The sequence below is a fragment of the Rhincodon typus genome, chromosome 4, assembly GCF_021869965.1.
Source record: "Rhincodon typus isolate 14 chromosome 4, sRhiTyp1.1, whole genome shotgun sequence".
NCBI lineage: Eukaryota > Metazoa > Chordata > Chondrichthyes > Orectolobiformes > Rhincodontidae > Rhincodon > Rhincodon typus.
Window position 1 is genome coordinate 28,526,402 of NC_063335.1, and position 22,567 is coordinate 28,548,968.

Sequence of the window (22,567 nt, forward strand, 5' to 3'; positions counted from 1 at the left end):
GCAAGAAAGCAAAATCATTAACAGTCCTTCAAAATCATCTTGATTTTAATTGTACTGTATCTTTTCAAAATCTAAAAGTGCATATGAACATCAAATCCCTTGCAATATTTTGAGTATTTTGCTCTTTCTAACCTTCCTACCAAAAGGTACATCAATTTATGTTTGTCTTTGTTGGTGTTACTGTATTTCTGAATTTCATATTATCTGCAAACTTTTAAATTATACTGTTATTATTTGCAGGTCATTAACATATAATTTAAAAGGACCAGTGATTTATTGTTTTCCCATGGTAGGGGAGTACAAAACTAGAGGGATAGAGCCCAAAGAGAGAGAAGAGAACAGTTGGACAGACAAGGGAGTGGATAACGATCTGACTAGGAAACATCTATCCCCACCTATCATTTACTCCTCATCCCTTTCCCCGACCCTATCTTCTGCATATAAACCGACATTTTCCTAGCTACCAGCAGTTTTGAGGAAGGGTCACGCAACCCGAAACGTTAACTCTGATTTCTGTCCACAGATACTGCCAGACCTCCTGAGCTTTTCCAGCAATTTCTGCTTGTGTTTCTGAATTACAGCATCAGCAGTTCCTTTGGTTTTTAAAATCATGAACAATATTGCAGTTTATCTGTAATGCCCAATCCCACTGGTACTGTATGTGATATAAACTGATTAACCAGAAATTATTTACTATTACATTTGAAATTTATATATTTACTGTGTAGAATGAACTATGTCATTTTTGGTTGATTTACCCACAAAAGGCATCTTCTTTATACTTATGAACACTTGGAATCCATCTCACTAATAATAAGTTTTCGTTTGGTCAATTTGAAAATGAAATACCTGTTCCATCATCCACATTTTCCACTTCCATGACCTCTGTATTAATTCTGCCACGAAAAAGATACCGATGTCCATCAGCCACTTTTTTAGGGTGTGTGGTATTTTTTAATCGCCTAGAAGTTAAGTAACAAGGACAATTGTTCATTTAGGTCAGAAACTAAGATTTTTTATTCAGTGAATTTCAGTCATATTAACACAGTGCCAGGGACCAGGGTTCAATAGGGTTAGGGTTAGGGTTAGGGTTAGGGTTAGGGTTAGGGTTAGGGTTAGGGTTAGGGTCCAGCCTTGGGTGACTGACTGTCTGGAGTTTGCACATTCTTCCTGTGTCCTTGTGAGTTTCCTCCATGTGCTGCGGTTTCCCCCCACAGTCCAAAGTTGAGCAGGTTAGATGGATTGGCCATGCTGAAGTGTCCTGGGATGTGCTGGCTAGGTGGGTTAACCATGGGAATTGCAGGGTTACAGGGATAGGATGGAGGGTCTAGGTCTGGGTGGGATCCTCTTCAGAGGGTTGATGTGGACTTGATGGGCCAAATGGCCTGCTTCCATACCATAGGGTTTGTGTGATGCTGTGGCAGTATATAGGTCCTTCCATTTAACATCTCATAAATGATACTGCTTTCTAGTAAAGCATTGATCATGAATATACTTCCGCCTCTATACTGCACTGGATTGTCAGCCTAGGTCTTGTATTCAAGTCTCTGGGCTTACAACTTTCAGACTCAGAGACAGTGCAACTGAGCAATGCCTGACACCCATGGAAGATGACAAAGTGAAAAGTCTGAGGTTGAGACAAGTTACTAAGAAAATTAAATTCAAGGACCATTCAAACAATAATCTGCCTTCCTGTTTTTGCTGTCAAAGTGTAGAATCCCACATTTACCCATGTTATATTTCATCACATTCATTTTCTCAATGTAAGTCTTCACTGGCATAGAAACCTTAACTTATTTACTGATCAATATTCCAGAAAATTGTCATCTGATGAGAAAAATGTCACATTGTTATTTTGTTGCTACATTCAGATTTAACATTGTATGACAGATTCAATTTGTGATGCAGGATGAGTAGAATTTCAAGCTAAACGAGTAAATGATGCATTTCGAGAGGTCAATCTGGGTATTAAATCTTGCAAGGTCTAGCTTACAAAAGATTTCAGAACAGTTAAAATTATGTTTTGGCTGTAAAGAGTGACAAGTGAAACTATGGATGGAATCTTTCAGTCCTGGAAGTAGTGTATACGGAATTAGCAAGGTAACATAATGAGGTAGGGTGGTGACATCCCAGAACCCCAGCAGCTTCCTCCCACTACCAGAAAGAAATCTGGGTGGGAAGGTTCAAAGTCTGCCACCAACTGAGGCCCTCAAATGTTCAAGTAGTAACCATTTAAGGGCCCATTCCCACCTGGGCTACCACTGCTCCAGTTCCAGGCAGGAAAAATCAGAGGTAGCTATCATCCTCTGATTGACCTCTGTTCTCTAAACTACCCGGTTAGAGGAAGCTGCATTGAGTCTGCCCCCCACCCTCGAATGGTCAGCACATGTGCCATGCCATCTTCTCAACATACCCGTGTGATATACCCGATGGAAACAAAGGTCATCCCCAATGACTGCTTCTATCAAATGGAGGCTATCTAAACTGTTCAGAGTGATGAGCACTGTTTCTAATCAACTAATTGCAGAAGTTACTGCTCAGTGAGTTGGCAATTAATGGGCTCAAATTTAACATCTTCACCAAACAAAAGGTTGAAGAGAAGATTTTTCAAGGTTTTTGTTCTATGATGTCAGAGAATGAAACAGCACGATTACAACCCAAGTGAAGGTGGTTCTTAAGGTCCTCATAAATTTCACAATGAAATTAGAGATTAAGCCTGCCACCTACTCCACCTTCATACTCCCAGAGAGCCTAAAGGTGAATTCAAACTCTCCTGACTCCAAGGTCACTCATTTCTCCTTCAACCAGACCTCAGCCCTGTTGCCTGTTCTGTCCTTCTTTTAGGAACTTACCTTTCAGCAAGGTCTTCCGCTACAGTAGACCATTTCAGCTGGTAATCCAGCAAATCTTACTCTCACAGAACAGTCATTCTTGAATTAGGAATTGCATGTGAAGCATAGTGCACTTCAAAGCAGTTGCAGATTGGAATTATAGAATCCCTACACTGTGGAAGCAGGCCATTCAGCCCACTGAGACCACACCAATCCTTCAAACAGCATCCCACCCAGACCCATCCCCCATCCCCCATCCCATCCCTGTAACCTTGCATTTCCCATGGCTTTTTCACCTGAGCACACATCCCTGGGCATTATGAGCAATTCAACATGGTCAATCCACCTAACCTGCACATTTTTGGACTGTGGGAGGGAACCAGAGAACCCAGCAGAAACCCACACAAACATGGGGAGAATGTGTAAACTTGACACAGGCAGTCACCCAAGGGTGGAATCAAACCTGGGTCTGTTGGAGCTATGAGACAGCAGTGCTAACCACTGAGCCACCATGCCACCCCAGAAGCAACAACACTTACCTATGCTTCTTTTTGCAGTAGACCAGCAAGTTATCAAAGAGGAAAAAAACTCGTTCCTGGATGTTCCCAGCTGAAATTTTCAATAAAATTCCTTGCATCAGCATTTCAGTGCATGAATCTGTTATATTGGAGCCCTGAAACAAAACAGAAATTAAAATAAGAATGATTCTCAGCAGCATTAAAAACCTTTATTAAAGGATCCTTTGTCCACCCAAGTTAATTTTTAAAAAGCTAATAAATCACTTCCATCCAATCAGATCTATTTTGCTTTTCAATAAAAACTTAGTAAGTAAATATATTAACATTTCCCTGCTGTTCTCCAGTACAATTAGCAGAAAAGCCAGAAAAATTGAAGAAAAAATATTATTAACATAACTTATGCCACAAAAGACCTAGAGAATCCCCAAAGAAATTCGCCTCCAATTTATCATTATCATGTGGAAATCAGATCAACCCATTTCTTACTTAGTCATAAAGTCACACAGCACGGAAACAGAGCCTTCAGTGCAACTCGTCCACATCAACCAGATTTCCCAAACTGAAGCAGTCCCATCGTTTCTTTTCCCAAAGTTCCAAAACAACGCAACAGCTTATAAAACAGTAATTACTGCACCTTGAACATGAGGAAATCAGCTCCAACACTGAAAATACCTCAAAAAAGGAGCAGCTCTTACAGACACAATTTTTTCCCATCCCCTATCTTGGATTACCCAGAATCCTTACCACTGCCTGCATTTAGCCCAAATCCCTCAAATTCTTTCCTATCCATGTACCTGTCCAAATGTCTTTTCAATATTGTAATTGAACCCACCTCCACCACTTCCTCTGATAGCTCGTTCCATACATGCACTACTCTCTGCATGAAAATGTTGCCCCGTGGGTCCCTTTTAAATCTCTCCCCTCTCACCTTAATCCTATGCCCCTTAATTTTAGACTCCTTGGCTGTGGTGGGGTGGGGTGAGCATTGATATGAGTGACATACTTCACACAGACAAATATCAGCAGCTCAGAGGAATAGTATGATCATCAGGGAGGAGTGGCCTCATCAACTGCTGAAGTCACGAAGAAGACTTATTCAGCAGATCAATGACCCAGGATGGACTGTTGCGCTGGGAAGGCCACTTGATGGCCTTTGCGAGTTTGTAAGTGATGATTTTAGATTCTCAATGAAAAAACTTAATAAGCCATGTGCTTTTTCTGTGCAGCTGTGTGCCCAGAATAAAACCAGAACCCGGAGACTGTAGCCCAGGCAAAGGAATGAGCTCTAAAAATAACTTTAATAATATTGCAAATGCTTAATATGGGGAGGCAGTGGTCTAATGGTCCTATCACTAGGATTGCTAATCAGGAGACCCAGGCAATGGTCTGGGGACCTGGGTTCAAGTCCTACTGTGGACAATGGTGGCAAGTGAATTCAATTTTTTTTTTAGTCTCAAAGTAAGATTCTAATGATGATCATGAATCCATTGTTCATTGTCAGGGAAAAAAAAACAATCTGGCTCGCTGATGTCCCTGTGGGAAGCAAACTGCCATCCTTACCTGGTCTGGACTAAGTGACTCCAGACCCACAGCAATGTGGTTGACTCTTAACTGATCCATTAGGGATGGGCAATAAATACTGTCTAGCCACTGATGCCCTCAAGACATGAATGAATAAAGGAAAAAAGAAATTGTAAAGATTGAAAATTAAAGAACAGTCAAACATTTGCTGAGTTTTATGATTATTAGGCACACACTCAAAAGCAGAAAACTGAATTTTGATGGGTGCATGCATTGTCTTCATCTCTGTGTGGAATTCACCATGATACATCAATCCATTTTAGCAAGTCATAACCTCTAACCAGGCTACTGGGAAGGATGAAAATAAGCTTTAATTCTTCCTTATACATTCATGAATGACAATTTTGTATTATAATTACATGATGTTTTGCTTGCATTTGTATAATTTCAATTTAAAACCATCTTCTACTGACTGAAGAGATACCAGGTTCTGTTCCTGTGCCAGCATTAAAAACGATGGCCAGAGTTTTGTGAATCCTTCGCATAATTGTCCCTTTCTAGTGCTTTATTTGAAATATGCAAGTGTCTAGCCATATTTTCACACAATCACTATTTGACCTGGTGCTGCACTGATTTAGTTCTGTGATGCACTTACTTTATTTTATAAAAACTGTCAGCCATCGCTCCATGGTAACACTCTCACCTCAGAATCAGAAAGCTGTGGGTCCACTGCAGATTTTTGAGCGTGTAATTTAGACAGGCATTTAAATGACAATGAAGGGCACACACAATGAAGGGAGACATTAAACCAAGAGCCCATCTACGTCCTGGTAAAAAATCTCCGCACTTTTGTAAGAAAGAAAATTTCTCATAAAGTTCCCAACACTTTTCCCTCAAATGCTACAATAAGAATAAATACCTGTTTTATCTCTTGACTGATTGTGAGATCTTGCCCTGTGCAAAATCACAGGTGTACAACCCTTCCTTACAATATTAACTACAATTTGTAAATTGTTCATGGCAATAAAATGCTTTCAAAGCCTTTCTTAGCTCACAAAAGGGACTCTAAAAATGCAAATTCATGCTTTCTTTACCTGCATATCAGATCCAACAATAGCTTAATTAACCATCAACCTCAGGATAGTATTTGCAAGGTGCCCCATACTTTAAGCAAAATGCTACTTTCTCTGCACAGCTAATGAATTTTTATACGAACCTGCCTTTGTCATTTACAGCCAGTCTATACCCATCTCATTTTTGTTCCTGTTTGCCACGAACCATCACCCCTTTTGTCATTTAATCTCTCCTTCCTTCCAAGCCAACACAGGTCGTCCCCCTTAGATTCCCTACAGTGTAGAAGCAGGCCATTTGGCCCATCAGGTCCACACCAACCGTCTGAAGAGCATCCCACCCAAACCTTATCCCTGTTACCCTGCATTTCCCATGACCAATCCATCCAGCACTATGGGCAATTTAGCATGGCCAATCCACCTCACCTGCACATTTTAGGTCAGCGGGAGGAAACCGGAGCACCCTGAGGAAACCGACACAGACACGGGGAGAACATGCAAACTCCACACAGACAGTCGCCTAAGGCTGGAATCGAAGTCTGGTGCTGTGAGAACCACTGAGCCACTGCGCCGCCTTAAATGCAGTGCTATTTGAATTTTCAAAAGGCACTCATTAAGGTTATTAGACAGTAATGGGAGCATCTCAAACCTGGGGGCATAGTTATGGAATGGGGGGGAGGGGAGGGAAAGGGTGGGCACTCGTTTAATATTGAGATGTGAAGAAATTTCTTCTCTCAGAGGATACCGAACGTCTGGAATTCTACAGCCCCGAGAATTGCAGGGACTAGATCACTGAAAGTATTTTAAAGTATAGAGGTAGATAGATTTTTCAAACATCAGGGAGTTGATAGCTATGCTGAGCTGGCTTGCAAAAGGTGTTGAGGCCTGGGCTATTTCAGCAACAGGTAGGCTTGAGGTGCAGAATGGCCTACTCCTATTTCTTGTGTTCTTACATTTGTGTTGCAGAGCAATTGAAGAGATCATGTCAACAGCCAGTTATCCCCTTTTGTAGATAAGCAACTGCTTTCACTGTTGACAAGCAGAAGCAATCAAGACCCTGAAGCAAGACCCTCGAGAGGGACCCTCCCTTTTTCTGTCTCTCCATCCAACTTGAAAGTTGTGAGTCATGTCTCCTGCTGGACTATCGATGCGCCACAGTCAGAAAGGAAAGAATCAACCTAACAATCCAGCATCTAATGTCTCCGGGAAAAGAGATAATTCAGCTATCGATACCTTCACTGCCTTGATTGCAAGCCCAGAGGGATGGGTGAGTTCAGCATGGCGCCAACCTTCAAAATCCATATGTCCCATTAACACTCCCGGTCTCAAAAATCGCTTAATCTACCCTCACACTCTGTAACTTAACATGAGTGTGTCAGAGAATTCCATAATTCAAAAATATGTGAAAATTAAGGTGGTTTTATTATTTTACTTCAACCGGGTTAATCACAAGAAAAATTATTCACTTTTCTTTCATAAGTATTTAAAGAATGCTTGAATACCATGTGTGCTTTTTAAAGTCACAGCATGTAAACAGTTGAACATTCAATAAGCAAACATATCCTTCTTTAAAAACCTTTTGTGCTAAAATGTGGAGTGGGACCAGCTGAAAGCTATCCTGCCCATCCTCTCCTGATTATAACAGAGTCACACTGTGACAACACATCTGGCAGAAGTGTGGAATTAGCAATATCAATCATCCAGTCACCTTGATCAAAATGCTGAAGCACATTAAACTTAATCTCAAAATTAACGACAATCAGAGATGTTGAAGTAGACCGTTGCTTAGACATGATTAGGGTTAATTTGATGCAGTACTTACAACGCGTGTAGATACAAAATGTTAAATGAAAAATTAAATAAGTGAAAATAATACACCTGTAATGCACAATCTTCCACAGAATGATGGTTCAGCAAAATAACTAAGTAGGAATGTTTAAAAACGTTTAAAAGATATTTGGATAAGTACATGAATAAGAAATGTTTAGAGGGATATGGGCCAGGAGCAAGCAGGTGGGACTTGTTTAGTTTGGGATTATGTTCGGCGTGGACTAGTTGGATAGAAGGGTCTGTTTCCGCGTTGTATGACCTATGACTCTATCACTATGACTCTATGAGTGTGAATAGTAAATATCTGAAGCTCTTGACCTTCCTTCCATTTCTGCCCCTGTCCCCAGTACCTCTTCCACGCCTTCATCCTCCCACACAAGCCCTATTTCCTGTTCCTGGCTCTGTTCCTATCTTTATAGTCCCCATTGTCCATTGCCATTGCCAGCAAATGTCACTGCTCTGCTCTTGGCTGCCATTCTGAGCTTGCACTCAAGTCCTGGATTCCACCGAGCAGCAGATATTGATCAGTGTAGGTAATTTAAGGCTGGACATACTTCCTACAGCGACCAAATTGTGGCATTTGATGGAGCCTGGTCAATTAGAACAATTAATACAACAAAAAAACTTCCAAGTTAATTTTAAAGGGTATTTTAATTTATGAATGTTGGCACTTAGAAATGTGCAGTTTTCAAGTTAAACATCTCATAATTGTTATCTACAAAGACCCAAGTTTTGAAGTATCTAATTATACAGTGTTTCTTTCATATTTAGTAAATTATATTATTTTGCTCTGGAATATATGGTATTGCAAACATGCGGCGCAGTTCTTTAACCCGTACAATACAGCCACAGCTTTAAGTGGGGACTAACTGCATATACCAAGATGCCAGTGACAGTACAAAGAGCAGAACGTGAGAATTTCAATTTACTGAGCAATCTTTGGCAGTTTACAACACTTTGCATCCAATCAATCATTTTGAATGGTCATGAGAGCATGAAGGAGCATGTATTTCGGAAAAGTGACAGTTAACTATGATACAGTAAACTCTAATAAATGGCCATGAGGCAGATAACCATTTCAACAATTTTTGGTGCTCTTAGCTGAGGGATAAATGTTGCCATCAGAAATGATGTTAAATTTATCACAGCAATTGGAGGAATAGCAATAGTCCGAAGATGTGCAGGTTAGGTGGATTGGCTATGCTAAATTGCCCATAGTGTCCAGGGATAGGTGGGTTGGCCATGGGAAATGCAGGGTTACAGGAATAGGGTAGGGGCATGGGTTTAGGTGGGTGGGTTGCTCTTCGGAGGGTCAGCGTGAACTCGATGGGCTGAATCGCCTGTTCCCACGCTGCAGGGATTCTATAATTCAATGACAATCATCGTCGGGCTATATGGCAAGCTTTATTTGTTTTCTCACAGAATAACAGAATTGTGGCAGCATGGAAGGAGTCCATTTGGCCCATCATGTCTGCATTGGGTCTGCAAATTAACATTTCACTTGATGGCATTCCCCACCTCCTCCTTGTAACTTTGATCAATTCCCTCTTGAATGTTTATATTGATCCTGCCTCTAATCAAACTCTTAGGCAGAATACTCCCAATTCAACCACACACCCTACGAAAATCTTTGTCCTCATGTTTGGAGTGCTTCATTTGTCAACCATCTTAAATCTGTGCCTTCTCATTCTGGCTCCTTCCACTAATGGGAACAGTTTCTCCCTAACCACTATTTTTGGACTCCTCATGATTTTCAATCCTTCCATCACATCTCCACTCAACCTTCTCTTCTCTAAGGAAACAGTCCCACCTTCTCCAATCCAGCGACATAACTGAAGCTCTTCAACCCTGTGACCATCTTCCTGCTTAGGTTCTGCACTTACTTGAATGTCTTCAAATATTTTGATTATCCTCATTGTAGTAACGACCTCCCTCATGTGACCCCCACATCCTACACTCTTGTTTAACCCTGCACCAAACTATAACTGTACTTTGATCCTTTGCCAAGTCTAAAAATAACTAACCCACTTCCTCTCAAAACCCAGCCATAAGCCAAACATTTCCTCTGGGGAGAAAATTTCAGGCATTTTCCTTTCGTATGTCAGCTGCTTCACACAGGACCAGATGTGTGCATGTTTTTAAAGACTAAAACCATGACAGAAAGTTTGGGACTCCATCTGAGGTATAATAAACATTTGGCAGAAGCCTTAAATAATTTGTCCTGTTTGTTCAGCATTCAGAAAAATGCTCCACTTCCTGTAAAGTGAACTTTAGTCAGTTTATAACACACTGAAGCTGGATAAGAGCCCTTCATAAGTAATGTCTTTCTGCAAGTTCAGCCATTTCAGTGTAAGCAGTTCCCTTGCTGTTTCAAACACTTACTGCACTGTATCTTCAAAGGATTTGGTACTTCTCAAGAGAAGGGACAAAAACAGAAAAGTTTAATACCAATTTAAAAGCAACACAGCTCACATTTAGGGACTGATAATGCAATACCTGCAGTAAAAGGCTGCACATCATGTGGGCGGTATTCCTGTGCTTCAGGAGACTATCTCTGAAGAAGGATTCAGGACATGTTGCTAACTGCTGTTGTTTGCAAATGCACAGCATGGCTCACTTTCTCCCATTTCACCAAGTCATGTTGCTGTGGCAGGATGCTGCATGTGTTGGTCGTTAAATGTGTCAAATATCAGCAACACATTCTTTCCAAGTGCAAGTTCACACACTCACCTAGGATACCAGCTGGACTTCCATCTAATCCATCTCTCACTATCCTTTGTTCATGGCTGTTTGTGGGAGAAGGCTGTCATTTTACACTCATCCTCAAACAGGTTTGAAAGCAGAGGGTGTGTAGAATCTGCCAGGTGGCCTTTCTGCAGCCAACATGCCTACATTTTCACAGTCACCACGGGGATGTGGGGGTGCTCAGACAAGGCACTGAGGCTCTTACAGCCAGTGCCAATTAATAGCCATTTAAGGATGTCATCTCCCCACAATCCATATCTTACTTGCGACAGCAAGAGGTCCATGTCATGAATGAAAACCAGCTGCAAGGATTACAAACATACCAGGAGCAGAAATGGACCATACAGTCCCTCAAGCCTCTTCCATCATTCAGACATGAGAGTCCAAACCGCCCTGTTAACCTGCGCTCTCTAATTTTAAACTGGTGATTGTAAATTGCCATTTTTCCCACTTTCTTCATATCCTATGGCTTAGTTTGCATCTTGGACATTTAAAGACCACACATTTTTATTTCCTGGGCCAAACAAGCAAGGCACTGCTTTAAACAGAGGAAACTACGCAAACAGATGCCTGCCATTTTAAAAGTCATATTTACTGCAGTACATTGCGAGTTGCATAGACTCCTTTTTTTTTATGAAACATTGAGGGCAAAAGCAGACAGCATGGATCTGATGGATCCATGGATCCAGACTGACGCTGTCAGTTTCCCTGATCCATCCTTAATATCCGTGTCTTATCTCTTTGTGGTCCATCTGTACGCAAAAAGGGGAACTTTAAAAAGGAGTATAGTTTAAGTGACAGGGTGAAAAGTTAACAATTCCTACGTCTCTTTTGTCTTTGGTTGCAGTCAATTTGTCTGCAATAAACAGTTATTACCTTGTTAAATACAGAAACTGAGTATGCAATTTCTTTTAACTTGTGTTCTTTGATTAGGGAAACTGGGGAGTTTGGATGGTTGGACTAATTTTTCTCACATTTATGATGACTCCAGGAATGTAAGTTTGATTTCCAAAGCACTACCAAGTGAGTTGTATAAGGAAAAATAACAAATTATAAGTCTTTATGAAAATAGTTTAAATAAATACTGCATTTATTGAGAAAACTGGAAAACGCTTTTCCACAGCTGACGTGGAGTAGTACATTAGGTATTAAAACAAAAAGCTCCAGACATCCTTAAAATAATTGTTAATGAAAAGTACTATATATTCTTCAATGTTTGGCTTTTCCCACTTGTTATTACAGTCTTTAATATTTAGTGAACATGATCTGTCTCTAATGTTAACTTGGGTGTGAAAAACATTATTTGAAAAAACATAAAATACAAGCTGATGGATGTAATGTTTTGCCAAATTATTTAAAATGAACTATACCACATGAGATTTAAACTTATTTCTCCTTTCCAGATTCAAATCTATTTGGGAACTGACTTCAGACCTTGTTCTGATTCTAATCTGATTTCTTTACAAACAAAAAAGCGCAATATAAGTTCTGATGTAGAATTACCGGACTCAAAACATTACCTCTGTTTTCTTTCCACAGATGCTGCCAGACCTGCTGAGTTTCTCCAGCAATTTCTGTTTTTGTTTCAGATCTTCAGAATCCACAGTTTTCTTTTTGTTTGATATTCTGGTTCCTTGCGGATCAGAGGATGCTCATTATGATGCTGGGAACTATTTTTTATTACAGCAGACCCTTACACTCCAGATATTTTTAAGTCAACCCATCCAGATGTGTTATGATACAACTTTGGAGCAAGTGGGACTTAACGTGAACCTTCTGGCTCAAAGGTAAGGACATTACCACTGTACCACTGGAACCCTTGACCCTTACACTCTACATTGGCTATAAAATCACTGAATTAAGTACACTGCAAACTTGCTGGTCCCTCACAAGAATATTTACAAGCTCTTCATATTTACTTTGCTTCTTAGTCAATTGCCATGTGCTGTAGTTCAGCATCTCCTAAATTCATTTACTGTGGCTTTAAGCTGATTCTTTGTGATGTAAAAGATCATGTCAGAAGAGTTCTGAGTGACTAAATCTATCTCTGATCAGCTAAATACAATTACACCACACAACCGGGTAAAGAATTCAATATAATTATAAGTTTTAAAAACCACACAAGAAAGAAAATAACTTTTGCAGATGCCCTCATTATGGTTCTATCGTGAGGAATGAATAGAATCAAGGCAAGATTTCCCCTCCATTAATATCAATGTAGCATTACCTAACAATGTGCTAATTAACTAAACAATTGATGATCAAAATGTATTTTTCTTTGTGTGTGTGGGCATCTAACATTTGTTTGATCAGTTTAGACTGTACTGGTGTAAAGACCATCGCAAAGAACATGCAAAACCCATGGTTCAAAATAATCCCACATGGTACCATAACATATTCACTCACTACAAATCTTGCCTTTTCAGAAAATACTTATATTCGCTTATAGGATATGTCTCTGAGCATCTATTACCCATCCTAATTTGCTCAGAGGGCACGTAAGAGTCAATCACATTACTGTGGGTCTAGAGTCACATGCAGGCCAGAGTAGATAAGGATAACAGATTTCCTTCCATAAAGGATATTAGTAAACCAGGTAGGTTATTCCAACAATCAACATTATTAGACCCTTGATTCCAGATTCTTTATTGAATTCAAATTCCACCATCTGCTGTGGCAGTGTTTGAACCCAGGTCACCAAAACATTAGCTGAGTTTCTGGATTAATAGTCTAGCAATAATACCACTAGGCCATTGCCTCCACAAAGGGCTGCTCAGTTCTTCACATTCTAACACTAACTACCTCCATCATCTCCCTGAACCATATGTTTATCACCTTCTAAATGACGCAGAGGCGGTAAATTTATCTTTTATTCGTGACTGTCTTAAGCGTATCAAGGTTTGGTTTAACTCTACTTAATTACAATTCTTAAATTAGATCGCCCCAAGTCATCATTTATTGGGATATAAAATCAAACTACTGCAATATGTTGCAAGAGCTCAAGTGTCAGCTGTCAAATCACCAATATTAGATGGTCTCCAGTTTCCCAAACTTCCATAAACCCACATGTCCTTAGCGCAGTCCAGTAACTAGAATTGACAACATCCCAGCTGTGGTACTTAATATTTCTGTTCCAGAACTAGCCATATCTCCAGCCATGTGTTACACAACAGCTCCAAGTACAACATCTGAGTAAGTGCAAAACTTGCTCAGGTGTGTCCTGTTCACTAAGGGCAGAACAAATCCAAACAATCCAATTACTGCCCTACTATAATCCATTAGCAAAGTGATGGAAAAAGCCATCTACGGTATTACAACTAATAACCTGCTCACAAATGTTTGAAATCTTTTTCACCAGCAGTACTCAGCTTCAGACCTCATTGTAAGCCTGGTGCAAACAATAGCACAAACCATGGCAGTGTCATTGTCAAATTCCCTACAAATAGCCATTATACGATCTCATGAACTTGCCAACTATAACAACAGTGGAACTGGTCAGAAGTCACACAACACCAGGTTATAGTCCAACGGATTTATTTGAAATCACAAGCTTTCAGAGCGTTGCCCCTTCATCAGGAACATTGGACTATAATCTGTCGTCGTGTGACTTCTGACCTTGTCCACCCCAATCCAACACAGGAACCTCCACAACACTGGAAGTGACATTCATCCTTGGTGCTGAAATAAAAACAGTTGGAAGATGAACAATGTTAATGGAAAGGATAGTTAGGTGAGATGGATAAAGGGCAGCCAATTTCCAATTGCCTGTTTTACATCACAGGTGAAGTTGAGTTTACCTTTCTTGCTATCAAATTACCACCAAACAACAACAATAAATCATTTATATAACAACTCATGCTTTTGTCAGAGGAAACAACTGAAGATGCTTCGCTTGAGTGTTCTGCAACAAAATCTGACCATGACTACCGGACATATTAGGACAAGTGAGTAATAACCCTTAAATAGCAGCTTATAATAGGTGACACGGGTAGAAAGGTTTAAGGAGGGAAGTCCAGGGCTTCAGACCAGTGAAGCTGAAAGCATGGCTGTCATTGAGGAGCTATTAGAATAGAGGTTACGTGGGAGGCCAGAATCGAAAGAGTTTTATGGACTGGAGGAGGTTGCAGAGAAACAGGGAGACTCAAGGTCACAAAAACAGCCTGAACATTTTTAAGTAAAGAAACACCACCCAGGAAAAAGGCCAATGCTAATGTTTTATCTTCATCCCTCTTCAAATTAAGTAGTTTATAGAAGTTAACGATTATTAGGATGTAGCCTTGAGAGTCTTTTCTGGTCTCTGTTTGTGAAGTGGGAGATATTTTCTAATTGAGTTGGAAGCAAGAGCTCTATGTTAGAAAACAGCTGTCTATAAGCAGCACATGACCCTTTGGCTTTCTAAGTGGCAGAGGAATTTGAAGGTACTTTCAAAGGAGCAGTGGCACATTGCACAGTGCATCTGAAAGAGAATAGAATATCAATAGTGGGGAAAGTGAATGGGTTAAGGTCTTTAACCAGGGCACCAGTAAAGTGAGTTGCTTTGTCTTGGATGGTGTCAAGCTTCCTGGGTATCAATGGAGTTGCATTCACCCAGGAGAAACTCAGCAGGTCTGGAAACATCTGTGGAGTGAAAAAAACACTCGAGAACAATGACTTCAGAACTGAGGAGTCATATTAGGTTTGAAATGTTAACTCTGCTTCCTTTTCCACAAATGCTGCCAGATCTGCTGAGTTTCTCCGGCAATTTCTGTTTTTGCTTCAGATTTCCAGCATCCGCAGTAATTTGCTTTTAATATTGCACTCATTTGGACAAGGAAAGAGTGTTCCATTACACTCCTGACTTATCCTTAATAAAGTGCAGCCGGGTTTTAGAGAATTAGGTAGGGAGCATGGTGACCAGCTCTGAGCATCATCCTTTTGGGAAAAAAATCAACAACTTAAAGAGAAGCTTCATTAAGGATGGAAGTGCTTAGCTACTTGAGGAGGTGAGAGAGATTCGAACTACTCCAGTTGCTCTCTTCAGACCAGAAAAGATCAAAAGGCAGTTTGACAGATGGTTTAAATCATGAAGGTTTTAAGTGCCGTAAATAAAGGTAAGAGAAATAATTACAGTGCTATGGAACAAGAGCAGTGAAGTGGAACTAATTGGGAAATTCAATCAAAGAGAAAAATCATTTGGACTGGCACATGGATAGAGGTTTAGAGGGATATAGGCCAAATGCAGGCAAATGGGACTAATTCAGTTTGGGAACCTTGGTTGGCATGGACGAGTAGGACCAAAGGGTCTGTTTCCATGCTGTATGACTCTAGTTGGCACAGGCACAGGCAGAATTCTATGGTCTCAATCCTCTAAGGAACCACAACCACTGCTGGATCGTTGCTCCACTCTTACTTTTACACAACACAACAGAACTCTGCATTTCCAGCCAGGTCTTCTGATGCTGAAATTCAACTGCTTCCTGTAGCACGGTATCATGGGAGGAACCATTGACCAGCTATGACCCATTTTACAGTGCCACCTTATGTAATCTGCTAGGGGTTCACTAATACATCGAAATGCTTTGGGGCATTTGAATGAAGGTGTGAATGAATATGTAGGTGTGTAATTGGATAATGTGACGTGAGGTAACTAGGTAAATGGGAAGGAGACAGGTGAGTGAGTTGGCAACTGGGTACAGTGGCAAACAGGTGAAGTGTGTTGTTGGATCAAATCAGGAGGGGTGGTCAGATTAGGAGATAGGAGGTGAATAAGACTCTCTGAGGAAGTTGGGAAATGAGGAAGGAGTAAGGAGGGAGCCAAGGTGTTTAAGATAAGTCAGGGGTCACAGCAAGGGTCAATCTGAGTTGAGGATCGGATTCAAGGAAGAAATGTGAGGTTAAATTGTTTAGTTGCCAAGGACTTAGACTGGGATTTTTCTTTCTAACATTTTTTTGGTGTAACTAAAGGTAAGTAAGTCAGAACTGTCTTCAGCCTCCATGTCTAACTCAGACTCAGAGACTTTGAGGGTCCCAGGGCATTCAGAAGTAAAAACTTGCAGGCAATTCTCATGAAGTCAGAATGTCACAGATTGTGACATATATCTTAGGTCATACTTCTAGTTTCCAATGGTCCAGAGACCTGAAGATCTGGGGCAATGATTCAAGAAAATATTGATCCTTTAAAAGTTAGAAATCATAAAATCATACAGTACAGAAGAGGCCCTTTGGCCCATGAAGTCTGTACCACCAAAAACACTCTACTACCTACGCTGGTCCCAATTCCCCAAACTAGGTCCATGGCCTTGAATGTTATGACACTTCAAGTGCTCATCCAAGTGACCTGGGTTCGATTTCACCCTTGGGTGACTGCCTGTGCAGAGTTTGTACATTCTCCCTGTGTCTAAATGGGTTTCCTCCAGGTGATGTGGTCACCTCCCACAGTCCAAAGATTGCCAGGTTAGGTGGACTGACCATGCTAAATTGCCCACAGTGTGCAGGCTAGGTGGGTTAGCCATGAGAAACGCAGGGATGGGGTAGAGGGTGGGTCTGGGTAGGATGCTCTTTCGAGGGTGGTGTGGGCCAAACAGCCTGCTTCAGCACTTTAGGGATTCTATTGAAATACTTTTTAAAGGTTATGAGGTTTCCTGCCTCAACTATCCTCCCAAGCAAATGCATTTCAGGTCCCCAACACCTTCTGGATGAAACAGTTTTTCCTCAAATGCCCTCTAAGCCTCCTGCCTTTCACTTCAAGCTTATTCCCCTTTATGTTGCCATATTCCATCATAAATCAATCATTTCTAAATCTTCAAAATCTTTAATCAGGAAAGTCAACAGAATGTTATAATTTCTCATGAGAGAAATTGAATGCGAGAATAGTGAGGTTATGATTCAAATATGCACAGCATTGGTGAGACCGTATCTGGAGTACACAATGTACAGTACAGGATGTTAATGCATTGGAAACCGTTCAGTAAAGGTTTACCAGACTAATCCCTGGAATGGATGGATTGCCTTATGTGGAGAGACAAGACAGGCTGGGCCTGTACATTTTAAGTTTAGAAGAGTCAGAGATGATAAATCGAAACATATAAGATTCTGAGGGGACGAGAATGGTGGATGTGGAAAGGATGTTTCTTCTTTTGAGAGAATCTAGAATTAGGAGTCATAGATTAAAGAGTTAATATGGTTTGCCCATATAAGACAGAGATGAGGAAGCTTTTATTTTTTTCAGAGGGTTGTAAATCTTTCGATTCCTCAAAAGGCTATGGATACAGAATCTATAAATATGTTTCATGCAGATGTCAGTAGATTCTTGACGATTAGAGATTATTGGGAAGAAATATAGAGTTGAGTTAAAATCAGACCAACCATGATTTTATTGAATGTCAGATTCTGTTCAAAGGACCAAGTGGCCTACCATTGTTATTATTTATTTGCTTGTACATAGTTATGAATTCAATCAGGAAAGCACATTTTGGTACCTGCTGATAGGATAGCCTTCAGTTTGGAGCTTTAAAAATTTGCAATAGTATTACCTCCCATCCTTCTATATGAGACTGCCATTCTTCCAGAACTTCTAGCTTTTCCATTTGTCTCTTGGCTTCATTTATGGTGGAGCACACAGTTTTCATGGCCTGTAGAGCCTCAATTACTGCTGCATGATCATTATGCCTTTTTGGTGTCCTCTTCATCAGTTCCTAAATGAATGTTAACATACATTTACTCAAAAAACAACATTCTTAAAAATGTTAACAACTTTGAGATATAAATGGAAACAAGATGGCTTTCCTCAAGGAGTTGACCTTTTTTTTATTTATTCGCAGGATGTCGGCACCTCTAGCTAGGTCAACATTCATGGCCCATCCCTAATTGTAGTTAAGAGTCAACCACATTGCTGTGGGTCTGGAGTCACATATAGGCCATACCAGGTAAGTTTGGCAGATTTCCTTCCCTGAAGAACATGGGTTTTCCCCCAACAAACAACAACAGATTCATAGTCATCACTAGACTCTAAATTCCAGATTTTTATTGAATTCATATTCCACCATCTGCCATGGGAGGATTCAAACCCAGGTCCCCAGAATACTATCGGAGTCTCTGGGTTAATAGTCTATTGATAATACCACTAGACCAGCACCTGTCCTCATGTCACTTTAAAAAGTAATATTTGGTAGCCATTTTTGAGTGGCAAGGTTAAGAAGTCAGCATCATTTCATCACAACCACTTTGACAAGAGCCAATTATGATTTTGACACAATTCTCCATGGTTTGTGTTAGTAAGAAAATGGTGAAGGTTTGGAGTCTTTTTCCTGAACATCATAGTCAATTGATTTTTCTTAAAATCTTTATTCGCAGGACGTGCATACTGCTGTTCAGATCCTCATTTTCTCTCCATTCTTGCTCATCCTCTTGAAGACAGCAAGGAGTGAGAATTGTAAATTGTCAGGAGGAGAGGAGAGTAGACATTTCAAAAGGGCAGAAACAAGTTTGTGGAGTAGGCAGGTGGCAAATGAAACTCAATGCAGAGCAGTGTGAGGTGATACATTTTTGATAGGAAGAATAGCAACAGGAAGTGTGCAATTCTAAAGAAGTTGCAGGAGCAAAGGGACCTGTGAGTATATGTGCATACATCATTGCAGGTGGTAGGACAGGTTGAGACAGAAGTTAGGGAGTGATCAATAAAGCATAGCATTCTCCAGACTTTATCAATAGGGACATTAAGAGCTAGAGCTAGAGGGTTAAGTTGAAGATCTCTGAGAGAAGAGTTCAACTACAGCTGGTGCATTGTAGTCAGGTCTGGGCACCTAATTTTTGGAAGAATATGCAGGGGTTGCAGGAAGGGGTTTATGAAAATACTTCCCAGGGTGAGGAATTTCACTGATGAAGATACGTTAGAGAAGCTGGGGCTGTTCTGCTTGGAGAAGATAAAACTAAAAGAAGGACTGATTGAAGTACTCAAAGTCATGAGAGTTCTTAACAATCTAAGGTAGGGGGAAATGTTTCAACTTGTGAATGGATCAAGAATGAGAGGGCGCGGATTAAAAATAATTAATAAAAGCAGTCAAAATGAGCTTAGGAAAAGCATTTTCATGTAGCAAATGGTTAGGGTGTGGAGTGTGGTGGGGTCAGGTTTAATCAAGGCATTCAAAGGGGAATTGGATGGAACAAGGGTTGTAGGGAAAAGACAGGAGAATTATGTTAGATGACTTGCCACTTTGGAGAGCTGGTGCAGATATGCTGGGCCAAGTAGCCTATTGCTGCACTGTAATATTTCCATGAAGAATTCTGTGATTCTGACTTACATTATTGAATCTAAGTTCTCAGCCAGAATCATCATGTCAAACATTTTAAAAAATGAGCTAAATATAATTACTTAAACACTTGCATGCCATGATATCAAAAATAGACACTGGCTTACAAAAATATATACTTCCCTAAATAATTCCAAGGTCTTCAAAGAAACAACTTGTTGTTCTTTAGAAAAAAGCAGATTGTTCCATTTGTTACTCATCACTTTTGGAAATTTTAGACTGGCTTAGTTGAACCACAGTCTAGACAGATGAATCCACAACATTTTTAACCTACTCTTTTTCAGTAGTGTTGCATATGCTGTAGATTTATGAATATTCTGGTATAGTACACACAACAGTGCTGCAAAGTAACAGGGAAATCAGGCTGTGAAAAAGACACAAAATTAAGAAACATGCTTTCAAAACAGCAAAGACTTAATGAAAGATTTCTAAGGGTCAATCCCAATCAGAACACCACTACATTCCGTTGATGTGGGAAAGCATTTCTTTGACATATACATGTCTGTGGCATGTAACAACACGTCCTTATTTGAAGTACCTTTAACAGAAGTGGATACTTGCATATCCTTTGTATTGGAGCAACGAGATATCCTTCAAGTGGAACGTCAGGGTTCTTCCGTCCTGCCAGCACCATGCAACCCTTGTGTTTTAAAATAGGATGTGAATAATTAGATCATACGTATATTGCTAACTGATAATTATGCAATTATAAAATAGATCCTGTACTGGTAAATCATTTTAACTACATTCACGACATATAAATGAAAGCAAAAGTGATATAATTAAAAATATCCTTTCTCTCTAGGCATCCTTCTTAACTTCTGTAAGTCATGTTTTTAATTATAAGATACTCTCGCAAAATCTTTAATGACACACTTTCACAACTGATTTCCATCATGCCTTTTCTCTTGAAGGTGATATGCTTTGATAACTTACAAATCAGCAAGGAGAACTTTAAAATCAATGCCACTTTAATTGGGGATCGAAAGACTCTAGCACAGGATGTTTATATAAATTGTGAAGATGATTCAAAAGACCAAAATCTGGACAATCTCTCACCAACTATTATAGATGCACCATAGAAAGCATTCTATCTGGATGCATTATGGCTTGGTATGGCAACTGCTCTGCCTGGACCATAAGAAACTACAGAAAGTTGTGAACACAGCCCAGACCATCACGCAAGCCAACCTTTCAGCCACGGACTCCGTCTACACTTCACGATGCCTCAGAAAGGCAGCCAACATTAACAAAGACCCCTCCCACCCTGGTTATAATCTCTTCCAACCTCTTCAGTCAGGAAGAAGACACAAAAGCTTAAACACACATAGCAACAGGTTCCAGAACAGCTTCGTCCCCACTGTAATTAGACTTCTGAATGGACATCTCAAATTTCACATCTAATGTTGATCTTGCTTTTTGTGTGCCTTCTTTGTAGCCATAACTTTGTATTCCTCACTCTGTTCCATCACCCTGTGGTCTTTGTAAGTTATGATCTGCCTGTACTGCATGCAAAACAAAACTTTTCACTGTGCTTAGGTACATGTGACAACAATAAATCAAATCAAATCAAATCAAAATGGAAGGATGTAAGGAATTCTATAGTACTTTTATAAGAGAATGAATAGGAACACAAGAATGTTTGTTGAATTTTAATTTGGCATGAGTCAGAATGTAGGGAGGGAGAAAAGCATGTAAGATAGCAAACTTATATCTGACACAAACTGGAAGTCAATGAACAAGGTTGAGGAGAGATAAGAAAGCTAGCTAAAAACCAGAAACATGGTTGACAAAATATTAGTGAGTGGATTTGGAGTGTGTTTCATGACCCTATTAGTCCATGCAAAAGAAACTGCTCTCTCACATACTATGGGAGTGAAACTGATCTCCAACAGCAGCACAAAATGAATTTGTAGGACATCAGTAGCATATGACAACTTCAATTCTCCGTTAACTTATATTGTTGTGATTTTTAAATTCGAACTAGTGATAGTGACAGGAAACGAGTTACCATGAAGAGAATGAACAATCAGTATCCAAACTTCAAAGGAAAAAAAAGTCAAGCAGTGAAAAACCCAGGTACTAGTTCCCTACAAACCTACTGTGCCCTAATGTCACAGAGCAATTTTACTAAGGTATGGAATTACCAGCATAGAGAGAGTAGCCAATGTATATTTGATACATATTCACTACCTTCTATTATTTTATATTTTTTATATATATATTAATATATAAATTGATATAGTATCAAATTCAATAATTTTAGAGCCTAAACACTTCCTTCCATGTCCTTTACCCATCCCCCACACCTCAGGACCTGTCATCACATGGATTGATTTTAGCACAGCCAACCCATTATCACCCACCCATAACCCCCATTAACATCTCTCTAGCTCTTCTTCTTCCCTAGCTCACTATCAATAATCCTCTTGTTCCCCTCTCTCGCTGGGCTCCATCTCCACCTATCTGCTCACTCCTTTACAAATTACAAATTATATTAAAATATATCACAAACCTTACCTCACACAATTTACAATTTTAACAACATGCAGAACAAAGCACTTGGCTGGCACTCTATCCACTATGGGTGCTCAGTGACTGCAGTCTGTGTCATCTGAAAGATGCTTTAGCAACTTGCCAAGACTTCTTCAACAAGCTCAGGACCTCAACCATCTCAGAAAACATGAATGCCACCATCTGCAAGTTTCCCCAAGTCACACTGCTATTTCAAAATATATTGCTGTTCTTTTATCAGCATGATAAAC

General features: G+C 40.0%; 1 protein-coding gene across 3 annotated transcripts in view; it reads right to left on the reverse strand.

Annotated features, from left to right (window-relative positions):
- prex2 (phosphatidylinositol-3,4,5-trisphosphate-dependent Rac exchange factor 2) overlaps nt 1–22,567 on the reverse strand; it is a 248,085-nt gene that overhangs the window by 167,447 nt on the left and 58,071 nt on the right. For all 3 annotated transcript variants that reach the window (XM_048596382.1, XM_048596381.1, XM_048596383.1), the window contains exons 5-8: nt 20,341–20,442; nt 18,027–18,188; nt 3,371–3,504; nt 850–962 (exon numbers count right to left, since the gene is read on the reverse strand). In XM_048596382.1, coding sequence (XP_048452339.1) covers nt 850–962; nt 3,371–3,504; nt 18,027–18,188; nt 20,341–20,442 — 511 coding nt within the window. The remainder of the gene's footprint in view (nt 1–849; nt 963–3,370; nt 3,505–18,026; nt 18,189–20,340; nt 20,443–22,567) is intronic.